This window comes from Aythya ferina (assembly GCF_964211825.1).
Source record: "Aythya ferina genome assembly, chromosome: 1".
NCBI lineage: Eukaryota > Metazoa > Chordata > Aves > Anseriformes > Anatidae > Aythya > Aythya ferina.
In genome coordinates this window covers 206,742,545-206,753,761 of record NC_140296.1, presented here as the reverse complement: position 1 = coordinate 206,753,761, position 11,217 = coordinate 206,742,545, and the positions used below count along the sequence as shown (strand labels likewise).

Here is an 11,217-nt window from a genome sequence, read left to right as displayed (position 1 = left end):
CTCTGCGCCCCCCTCCCACCCCATCCAGGGGGCTCTCCCAGCCCTGTGCCCTGGCTGCGTCCAGCTCCGCGCTGCGTGCCAAGCAGGTTTATTGGTGGCCTGGGGCCCTGGGGCAGGGCGTGGGGCAAGCAGGGGGGGCGAGAGCAGTGCTGTGTGCCGGGGGGGGCCGGGGCTGCTCCGGGGGGGGGGTCCCAGCTCACCAGCAGAGCTGCCCCGGGCAGTACTTGTCGATGAGGGACTGGTAGTACCCCCGCAGCTCCTGCACCGCGGGCAGCTCCTCCTGCTTGGTGTAGAGGTCGAACTTGCTGTGGGAGCGAGCAGGGGGTCAGAGCCGGACGGGGAGGGGGGGGCACAACGTCCCAGCCCCCCCCACCCAGCTCCTCGACCACGCACTTGAGCTCCTTGACCCAGGGCAGCATGCGCAGGTCCTCCTCGCTGCAGAGGTGCCCGTAGTCCCCGTGCGCGTGCCAGGGGTAGAAGGAGTGGAAGCGCACCATGTAGAAGGCCTGGGGGGGGGGGATTAAGGGGGAGGGGGGACAGGGCCGTGGCATGGGGGGGGCTGTGGGTGCCCGGCCCCCCGCCCTGAGCCCCCAGCCCTCACCTCCTTGGGCAGGGCGAAGTTGTTGAACTTCATCACTCTGTACATGTACTCTGCGGAGACAGCGGGCGGCTGGGGGGGGCGGGCAGCCACTGCCCAGACATTGGGGGCGATGGGGGCAGAGCCCCTGCGCCCCCCCACCCCAAAAGGGGTCCCCCTGCTGCAGCTCACCGTCGTGTCCCCAGGACATGAGCACGTTCTCCAGGCCGCAGTGGGGCTGGTACATCCCGCACTCCGTGCTGGGGGGGCAGGGGCCTGGGCTCGGGGCTGTGCTGTGGGGCTGGGCCCCCCCCGAGCCCCCCACACACACACACAGAGGGGCAGGGGCCGCGCTCACCTGTAGCGGGGGTCCCTGCTGTCGGGGTTCTGGTGGAAGGTGGAGTCGCTGAAGACCACCGAGCTCTGCACCTTGCAGCCCACGGGGAAGGTGTCCCCCACCACGGCCCACTGCGGGGCGGCCACAAGTGTCCCGGGGGGGCCCGTGGCGGTGCCAGGCGCTGCCCCCCCCCCCTCCCCAAAACCCCGCTCACCTGGGGCTCCCCGAACAGCGCCAGGACCTTGCCCAGGTCGTGCAGCAGCCCCACGAGGTGGAACCAGTCTGGGGGCGAGCGGGACCATCGGTCACCCCCCTCTGGTGGCACCCCCGGGGCTCGGGCCCCCCCATCCCAGCCCTACCTTTGTCGGGGTGGGCGCGACGGATGCCCTCGGCGGTCTGGTAGGCGTGGAAGGAGTTGGGGAAGTCGACGTCGGGGTCGGACTCGTCCACCAGCTGGTCCAGCAGCTCCAGCGCCTCCATCACGCTCATCCTGCGCAGGGAGCAGCCCCCGTACTCGGCGCTCTGGGGGCGCACCGGGGCGGTGAGCACCGGCCTGGGGACCCCCGGGACCCCCCCCCAGGACCCCCAGGACCACGGTGCCAGCGGGGTTGGATGCCCGGAGGAGAGGCACGCACCTTCCTGCGGACGAAGTCGACGGTCTGGTGGGTGTGCATCAGCAGGTAGGTGCTGTAGACGCGGTCCAGCAGCTTCCCCTCCTGCGGCGCAGCGTCAGGCTCGGGGGGCTCGGCCCAGTGGGGTGGGCTGGGGGGGGGGCTGCCCCGTCCCGCTGCCCCCCGAGGGCGGCAGGGCCAGCCCCGCGGTGCCGGCGGCTCACCGTGTAGTTGCGGTACTCGGACTTGGCCTTGCCGGGCTGCGGCTCCTCGGAGGGGTCAGCGTCCTGGGGACACGGGGGCAGGGTCAGCGGGGCCGATCCCACACCCAGCCCACGGCCGTGGGGACAGAGACAAAAGGCTCAGGGACAAAAGGTTCCCTGCAGGGTGTGGGGACCACACGAGCTCCAAAGGGAAGCCCTGGGGGCAGTGGCAGCACTGCACAGCGAAGTGCAGTGTGGGGGGCACTGCGCTGCACTGCACGAGGCTGCACAGTGTGGTGCTGTGCTGCATGGTGCTGTGCTGCATGGCACTGCTCTGTGCTGCGCTGCGTGGCACTGCAGTGTGCTGCATGGCACTGTGCTGCATGCTGCAGTGCTGTGCTGCTCGGTGCTGCATGGCACTGCAGTGCGCTGCGTGGTGCTGTGCTGCGTGGCACTGATCTGTGCTGTGCTCCGTGGCACTGCACGGTGCTGCATGGCACTGCACTGCACAGCATTGCACAACACTGCTGCACAGCACTGCACTGCACAGCACTGCAAGGCACTGCACAGTGTTGCACTGCACAGCACTGTGCAGCATTGCTCTGCACTGCACGGCACTGCACGGCCCTGCACTGCACGGCACTGCACGGCCCTGCACTGCACTGCACTGCACAGCATTACCCTGCACAGCACTGCACAGCATTGCACCACACTGCACAGCACTGCCAGGCACTGCACAGCACCACACAGCACTGCCCCACTGCTCCTTTGCCCCATCCCCATCCCACGGCCGCCCCACACAGGGGGTTGCAGCCCCCAGGAGGGGGGTCCCAGGCCGTGTCCCCACTGGGCACGAAGTCCGTGCCACCCGGCCAGCACGGGGCCGTGTCTCCTGCGTCCCCAGGGAGCAAAGAGGGGCACAAGAGGGGCACCAGCCCTGTTCTGAGGGGGGGGGGAGGCCAGAAGCACTGCCCCGAGTCCCCATAGAGCAGTGTGTGGGGTCAGTGTGCCACGGGGTGGGACTGTGTGGGATCAGCCCCCCCCCGGGGCTGGGACCCCCCTGGGGCTGGGATCAACCTGAGGGTGGGATCCACAGGGGTTTGGGTCCACTCGGGGGCTGGGACTCCTGTGGAGGTGGGAACCCCACGAGGATGGGACCCCCCCCCCGGGGAATGGGTCCCTGTGGGGATCAGATCCACGTGGGGCTGGGGGGACATTGGAGGGTCCTGGGGGGTCTCCTTCCCCCCCTCCGCCCCCCCTCAGCCACCCCACTGCCAAGCTCTGCCGGGCCCCACATCACACCGAGCTGTGGGGGGTTCCCTGAGCGCCAGACCCCATGGGTGGGGGGCAACATCCACGGGGCTGTGCCCCACGGCACAGGGGGGTCGTGGGGAGGGGGCTGCAGGGGTGCTCCTGCCCCTGATGCACGGCACAGGGGGAGCAGGGCTGGCCCCGAGGGGGGGTACTCACCGCCCGGGGGGGCCTCATGCTGGCCGTGGCGAGGGGCAGAGGGCGCACGGGGCGGCCGCCGGGACCCCCGGCTTTATCCCCGGGCGCGGGGGCAATCGGTCACCAGTTAACCGGCCCCCGGTTAATGTTTGAGCCCGCGCCGCCGCCGCTGCTCCCCAGGGCAGGGGGGTGCTGGGGGGGTCCTGGCCCAGCCCCCGGGCTGGGGTGACCCAGGCTGCACCCCCCCGAGTGGGGGAGCCCCCAGACCCGGCCGGGGACCCCCAGCTGCCGGCAGCCCCATGGGCAGTGGGGTTGTGGCTGCGCTGCTCTGGGGCATGGGGCATGGGGGTGCCATGGGGGGGACACGGCTGGGGGGGCACTGGGGTGGGGGCTGCAGCCGTGGGAAACATGGGGGAGTCCCGGTGACACCGGCTGCAGAGACCCTAATGCTGGGGAAGGGTCTCCGTGGGACAGCCCCGGCCCTACTGCTGCCCCCCCCCCAGCGGGGATGGGAGAAGGGGGCTCTGGAGGAGGGGAGGAGGAAATGGGGGGGGTCCAACAGGGGCTGGGGCACCCAGCGCATCCCCCGGGAGTGGGATGGGGCCGTGGGGCAGCGTCTGGGGGGAGGGCGTGGGGATGGACCCCACATCCCATGGGGCTGGGGGGGCAGGAAGGGGGCAGGTGAGGGGGGCTGGGGGGGCAGGAGGGGGGCGGTGGGACAGACGGACAGGGAGAGGGGGGGGCAGGCGGACAGACGTGCGGGATGGGGGGGGGGAGCCTGGTGCTGACCAGGGCAGTGCCCCCAAGCAGCCACTCGTGCAGGGCTCTGTCACGACCCGACCCAACCCGTCGTGACACATCGCGACACATCATGACACGACAGCGTTCGCTCGCTCCCCCCCGTTGGGAAGTCTCACGCTTTATTCTGCCCAAACCCCATTTTTGGAATTTTTGGGTTTTGGAATATGCAGGGGGGGGGGTGAGTGCCCGGCGTGCCCCCGAGTGCCGGGGCCGTGACGCCTCCTGTCTGCAGTGGGGCTGGGGGGCACCGGGAGGCACTGGGGGGCACTGGGGGGCACTGGGGCCGGGCAGGGGTCGTCCCAGTCCCCACGGGTCCCAGGGGCAGCGACGCAGCGGCTGCAGCCTCTTGGCTCAGCTGGCCACGGGCCCAGCGCTGGCACGGGCAGCTTGGCCAAAATCGTGGAGTCTGACCCCAGATTTTCCGGGCTAAGCTCCCAGCCGGGGTCTGAGGTCTCGCTCCCACCCAGCCCCGTGGTTTGGGGCGGCGAGGGGCCGGGAGCAGCACCCGTGGGTGCCCCCCACCCCCTGGTGCTCGGGGGGGGCACTGGGTGCTCCTGGGGACGGAGGGGGCTGTGGGCACAGACGAGGGCACTGCTGGCACCGGGGGGGGGGGCTGCACCCAGGGGGACGGGGGGGGCTCATGCGAGGGATGGGGCCGATGGGGGTGGCGTTGGGTGAGGGTGCCCGTGGCAGTGGGGATGGGGCTGCAGGAGGAAGGGGTGCAGTCACGCCGTGCCCCCCACCCTCTCCACGGAGGGCTGGATCCATCCCATGCCCCCCCCCCCCCCCAGCTGGGCCCCATTGCCAGCAGGTTGGGGTCCCTCTGCTCCCGGGATTTGGCCAGGGGTGGTCCTGGGCCCCCAGCACCTTGCTCACGGGGAGGACAAGAGCCGGGGGGGGGACAGGCATGGCCCCAAGTAGGGGTGCACATCCCCATCACAGCGTGGGGTGCCTGGAAAACTTGGGGTCCCCTCGTGTCTGTGCCTCCCCCCACCCCAAATCCTGGTCCCCAGACACCACGGGGCCCTTCCCAGCCGTGCTCCGGGGGCACGGGGCCTGTCCCCAGCGCCTCAGCACCACCCTGGGGTGGCACCAGGACCGGGGGGGGGGGCAGGAGCTGGGAGGGGAATGGGGACAGGGCAGGGCAGGAATGGGGTCAGGATGGGGCAGGAATGGGGTCAGGGACAGGAATGGGGTCAGGGCAGGGACAGGAGAACTTCTCACCGTGCCCTGGAGCCCACCAGCAGCTGGTCCCAGCCTCATTTCGGGGGTCTCGGGGGGGGACAAGGAGGACAGGGCCTCAGGGGAAGGGGGCAGCCTCCTCCCCGGGGAGGATGTGACCCCACAGACACCCTCTCCTCAGCCTTGGGAAGGGACCTGGGGCACTGAGCCCAACCTGGGACCCCCGCCAGGAGAAGGGTGCTGGGGGCAGCCGGGCTGAGCAGGGACCCCCCCACACTCTGCTCCTGTGGTCCCTGCGTGTCCCCATCCCCAGCCCCTCCCTGCCCTGGGGACAGCAGGGACCCCCTGCCCGTGCCCCCCCCCGGCAGCGCCCACAAAGCCCCAGGTTTGGGCACAGCAGTGGGCAGGCGTGGGCCAGGATGTGCCGGGGGGGACCCCGCGTCGCCGCGCATCCCGGGGGGGGCGCAGGCGGTGCCATGGGGCCGCTGAGCTGCTGAGTCAGGCGGCAGCGGGGCCGGGGGCTCAGCCCCGAGCTGTTGCACAAGGGCCAGCACCGGTGCCCCTTGGACCTGCGGTCAACAGCCCCGGTGGCCGGGCCACGGGCCAGGAGCTCCGCGGTGACACGGCGCTCGTCCCGCCGAGCCCCTCCGTGGGGACAAAACCCCGTCCCCACGGGGCCACCGCCGCCCTGCGGCCCCATCCCGGGCTGGCGCTGGGCTCAGCCCCGCGCGGGGACCCTGGGCACCCCGCAGAAAGGCGCAGACGAGCCTGGCAGCCTCTGGAAGTGCTTTAGTGGGAGCCCCTAGGGGGGCTCCAGGCAGTCTGGCGGGGGGCGGCCGCCCTCAGCCGTAGCTGTGGGGGCTGTTGGGGTTCATGGGGGACGAGTCCTGGCGGCCCGACTGCCCCATCAGCTGCCACAGGCGGTGGCTGAGGTTCTGCACCTGGCAGGTGCCCAGCACGCAGCCCACCCGCAGCAGCTGCGCGTGGTGCAGGCGGCCCCCGGCGTGCCGACGGCCCCGGTGCGCAACGGGGTGCCGGGGGGCCAGGGGCGCACCGCGGCGGTGGCCGTGCCGGGGGGCGAGCTTCGGGCCGTGCCGGGGGGCTGGCCGGGGTCCGTGCCGCGGGGTGAGCCTCGGGCCGTGCCGGGGGGCGAGCTGTCTGCGCCGGGGGCCACCTGCAAGCTGCGGTGGGGCTGGGGGCTGCAGTCCTGGGGGGTCCCCGTGGAGTGGGATCAGGGCCGGGCGCTGCCGGGGCGCCTGCAGCGAGGCCGGGGAGGGTCTCCGGTCCGGGGGCTCCCTGCAAGAGAGCAGCGTGGGGTGAGCAGGAGGGTGGGCGGCACAGCCCCGGGCTGGGGGGGCCGCAGAGGGGCGCGGACCCCCGGGAGATGCGGCCCCTTTGGGGCACCCCCAGCCCCGCAGCGTGCCCTGGGTGGCCGCGTCCTGCAGAGGGCGTCCGGGGCCAGCGCTGGGCGAGCTCGCCCCCGGGGAGGGGGTGCTCGCCACGGGGAGCCGGCTCTGCAGGCAGCAGCTGCCCCCCCACACCAAGCCCCCTCCCCAGGGGGACCCCAGCCCCGGGCTCTCCCCCACCCCCCGCCCTGTGCCCCCCGGGATGGGGCAGGTCCAAAGCTCCGCGGTGCCGGCAGCCCCCAGCCCAGCCGCCCGGTGCCCCCCACCCACGGTGCAGCCGGACCCCGACCCCAGCCCCTTGCCCACGCCAAGCCCCAGGGAGCTGCGTGGGGCCGGGAGCAGCCCCCTGCAGCCCCACCCGTACCCACCCGTACCCACGCTGCGTCACGAGGGCCGGCGGGGAGCTGCTGCCAGCGGCACGGCTGCGCCCGCAGGCTCCCAGCCTCCAAACCAGTGGCACTGGGATGTGTGCCCGGCCCCTCCCGGCCCCCCTCGTCCCATCCCACAGGGCTCCCCGGGGACACGGGAACCCACGTCCCACCACAGCCACCCCGTGCCGCTGCCACTGCGCTATGTGAGCGTGTCCAGGAGCCCCGCCACCAGCCCCCACCCACCCCACAAGCGCTGACACCTCTGGGGCCGTGCTCTGCCCCACGGCTGTGCCAGGTCCCTGTCTGGGGGGGCTGCTGAGCCTGCTGCCCACCTCCCCTGCAGCCCCCACACCCCAGGGGCGCTGCCTGCCCCAGGTACCCCGGACACCCCGGCCCCTCTCCGCCTGCTCCTTGTGACCATGACCAGTGCGCAGCAGCCCTGGCCCGGGGCCTGGCTCCAGGCACGGCACAGCCACAGGGCACCAAGGGGCTTCGTGTGGCAGCTGAGCCCTTGCCCCCCAGCCCCCGGTGCTCACACATCTGCTGCCCCAACCCCATTGGCACCAGGCCCTGCCCCACACCAGCCCCCTGCCCTGCAGAACATGTGGCAGGGTGTGGGGGCAGTGTGTGGGGGATCACGCACCACATGGCTGGGGGCACCCAAGAACTGTGTCGGGGAGCCCCCCACGCACACACCGGCACTGCTGGCACACGGCAGCACCAGCACAGCCCTGCAGCCCAGCCTGAGCCCCCTGCACCACCAGCACGGTGCCACGCACACGAGGGCACAGCCATGGTGCAACCCCACGCGCAGACACACACAGGCATGGGGCAACCCGCATGGTGCAACCCCACGCACGCGCAGCTGTCCCCGCAGACGCGGCCCCCCCTCACCCCTGTGAACACGCACACGCGTGCCGTGACCCCTGCACACACACAGGTCCACCCCCGTGCCGGTGTGCATGCCGACACGCACGCACGCCCCAAGCCCAGCACGCAGCGGTGCACGCATGTCCCGGCACGCACACGCGTCCGTGCGCTCCAACACCCGCACCCACGTCCCGCAGTGCGCACGGACGGGCGGTGACCCCGTGCACACGCAGTGCCCCCTCCCCTGCTGGCACGCAGACCCCCACACCCCCTGTACCCCCCCTGCACACACGGGCACACTGCTCCCAGCAGCCCTGCACCGCCCTGAGCCCACCAAGCCCCCCGCCGGGGCTGGATGTGGCCGCACGGCGCTGCTGGCCCTGCACCGTGGGGCTGGGGGCTTGTCCTGGCACGGCTCGTCGGGGTCGAGGCTGGACACTGCTTGGCCACGAGCCCCGGGGAGCAGGGACGGAGGCCAAATTCCTGCAGCCCGGCAGGGACAGGAAGCACCGGCGGGGCAAGGCCTCGCGCTCGCCTGCCCCTTCCTCGGACGTGTTTACAGGAGGCAGCTGCTGCCCGGAAACCGGCGGCGGGGCTTTCCCTGGCAGCGCTCACCCAGGCAGCCCCAGTGAGCCCCCAGCCCAAAAAGCCCCGTGCTGGGTTCCCGCAGGACGGCTGGGGAGTTCCCCGCCCGGCCCTGGCTTTGCCCCGGCGCATCCGGCAGCGCGTGGGATAGCCGCAGCTCTGCTCCCTGCCTGGTCCTTGGGGCTCTGCGAGGCTCATGGGCTCCCACTGGCCCCCCACAGCCCCTGCCCTGCCGGGCTGCAGCCTCCCCGCAGCTCCCCTGGGCCCTTTCCATGCAGCTTCCAGCCCCGAGGTGAGCCCCCCTCCCTCCTTCTGCCTCTCACTGCTGCCCACCCCAGCTCCCATAGCACCAGCGCCGAGCCAGCACCCACGCAGGGGCAGCCCCAGGCACCCACCCGCAGCACCCTCAGCCCCAGGGACAGCAGCCCCAGCAGCAGTCGTGCTGTGCCACCCCACGGCCACGGCCCCGAAGCCGCACGGAGCCCGGCGCAGGCTTCCCACGGCGCAGGGCACAGCCCCAACCAGCTCCTCAAGCAGCAACATGCAGGCGCGCAGCCCGCGCGTGCACGCACGCACGGCGCCGGCAGGAGCTTTAATCCCCTTCCCAGCTTCCTCCTCCGGCAGAAAGTTCTGACAAGGGATCCTGGCGCCGCGCAGCCCCTGCCCGTCCTCGCCCCCGCGGGCCCCGTCCACGCGCACCCCGGCCCCTGGCACAGGCACCACCCGGCACGGCACGCACGGACGCCTCGTCCTGCCCCTGCTCACACTTGGGCACAGGGACTCTGCCCGGCCCTTGCACACGCTCACACTCTGCCCGGGCTTTGGGCATGTACACACACACACAGATGCACACACAGACACAGATGTACTCACACACACACCCTGGTACCACTCTGGCCCCTGTGCCCTCCCACCCCCCGTCCCCATGCGCATCGATGTGCCCCATGCGTTAATCCCAGCCCCATCCCAGCCCCGTTCACACCAGGGCAGGCTGCTGGGCTCCCGCAGCGCTTCGGGAACATCACCAAGGGAGCGCGTGGACCCGGGGCAGCCCCCAGCCTGCCCCCTCCACACACCCCCAGGAGCCGTCCCTGCACCCAGAGGACCCTGCACCCAACCTGCTGCCAGCACAAGGGCGCTTTGGCATGGGGCTGGGTGTCCTCTCCCTGTCTGGGGCCACGTCCTGCAGCGGGGACGTGCTGGTGGCAGGAGGCACAGCGGTGCCCCCCGTGCTGGACCCCAGGGGAACCCAGGGAGAGCGTCCGGGGCTGGAGCAGCCCCATGGGGAAGTGCTGGGTGGCCGGACAGGTGGACACACGGTGCCTGGCGGGACAGACGGCTGCGGGGACGTGGCCCCTGCTGGCACCAGACCAAGCAGCAGCCAGGAGCAGAGCCCAGCGGCGCGGGGCAGGCACACGGGGCCAGGTCCGGTGCCAGACAGGTCCCGGGCGGGGGCTTAGGGCAGCGGGGCTCAGTCCTGGGCTGGGTCCTGAGCAGGGGGTCGGGCTCGCGTCCCCCCCGAGGGACCGGGTGGGGGTGCGGGGTGCTGGGTGCTGGCTCACCTGTGCTTGGGCGAGCGCCCCGCGGGCAGGGGCCGGCAGCCGGGCAGCTGCAGCAGACACAGCACCAAGCTGATGCAACCCAGCGCAAGCGGCGCCGGGGCTCTCATGGCGGGGCTGGGCCGGGGCAGCGGATCCGGGGCTGCAAGGAGAAGAGAAAAAAGCTCAGGGCTCGGCAGGGCACGGCTCGGCTCGGCACGGCTCAGCTTAGCTCGGCTCAGCACGGCTCGGCGGCAGCGAGCGGCTCCGGGACCCCAGCGCCGCAGCCCGGCTCTGCCCGACCCGACCCGAGCCGAGCCGCTCCGCCCAGCCCGGCGCCCCCTGCCCGGTGCCCCCGGATCCCCCCCGTCGAGCTGCCCCCGGTACCCCCCAGTACCCTCCGATACCCCCCGGTGTCCCCCGATACCCCCCGGTGCCCCCTTGCCGGTCCCACCCCCGGTGCCCCCCCGGTGCCCCCGGTGCCGGGGCTCCCGCACGGCCCCGCCCGTACCTGGCTGCGGCCGGGCCGGGCCGGGGGCTCGGGGGGGGGGTCTCGGTGCTGTCCGATGGGGTCGGGCCGGGCTCAGCCGCCGGCTGCGGGTGCTCGGGGTGCGGGTGCTCGGGGTGCGGGTGCTCGGGGTGCCGCCGCCGGCCGTGCTGCCCGAGCTGGCGCTGCCCGGCCCAGGTTAAATATCGCTGGGCTCGGCGCGGCGAGGAGGAGCCGAGCGGCCGCGGGAGGAGCCACGGGGCGCGGGGCAGCCCCCCCCGGCCCGGGCCGGCCCCGCACCGCCCCCCCCGGCCCCGCTCCCCGCGGTGCCCAAGGACCGGCCCCGGGAGCCGCCCGCCGGGACCCCCCCGGGCCGGGAGCGGGGTTGGGGCTGGGGGGAGTTGGGGAGGTTTGGGGAGGGTTGGGGGGGTTTGGGGGGGCTTGGGGGGGTTTGGGGGGGCTCCTCCCGCACCTGCGCCCCCTGCCCGGGGCCGGCCGGGCCGTGGCAGCGCTGCTGGAGCCCCGCCGGGGTGCGCTCAGCCGTGCCCAGCCCCGGAGCCGTGCCCAGCCCCAGTCCCCCGGGACAGCCCTGGGCAAACCCGGTGGTGGGGCGGGGGCCGCATCCTGCCCCCCTGCCGGGCTGCCCGGGACCACTCGGTGCCCGGTGCGGCAGCACCCCCAGCCTCACGGCCCCACGGACCCCACGAGCCCTGTGCCACCACGGAGCTGCCCCCAGATTGCCCAGGGCTTCCCCCAGGGCTGACCCGGGCTGAAGCTTCTCTTGGGGCCTTTTATCACAA

At 73.1% G+C, this 11,217-nt stretch overlaps 2 protein-coding genes across 2 annotated transcripts; both read right to left on the bottom strand.

The window, feature by feature from the left end:
- Positions 1–177: 177 nt before the first annotated feature.
- MIOX (myo-inositol oxygenase) lies at positions 178–5,860 on the bottom strand (the record flags this gene model as incomplete). Its single annotated transcript, XM_084508072.1, has 10 exons — positions 178–305; positions 394–506; positions 602–651; positions 770–837; positions 936–1,045; positions 1,129–1,196; positions 1,274–1,436; positions 1,550–1,688; positions 1,739–1,812; positions 5,636–5,860. The coding sequence occupies 10 exons, from the start codon at positions 5,858–5,860 to the stop codon at positions 197–199; spliced, it is 1,119 nt and encodes a 372-aa protein (XP_084364198.1). The 3' UTR covers positions 178–196.
- Positions 5,861–5,934: 74 nt separating this feature from the next.
- Positions 5,935–10,571, bottom strand: ADM2 (adrenomedullin 2). The gene is made up of 3 exons (XM_084506717.1): positions 10,442–10,571; positions 9,955–10,093; positions 5,935–6,456 (listed from the first exon to the last, which is right to left on the bottom strand). Exons 2-3 carry the CDS (start codon positions 10,059–10,061, stop codon positions 6,003–6,005), a joined length of 561 nt encoding a protein of 186 aa, XP_084362843.1. The 5' UTR covers positions 10,062–10,093; positions 10,442–10,571; the 3' UTR covers positions 5,935–6,002.
- Between the last annotated feature and the right edge of the window lie 646 nt (positions 10,572–11,217).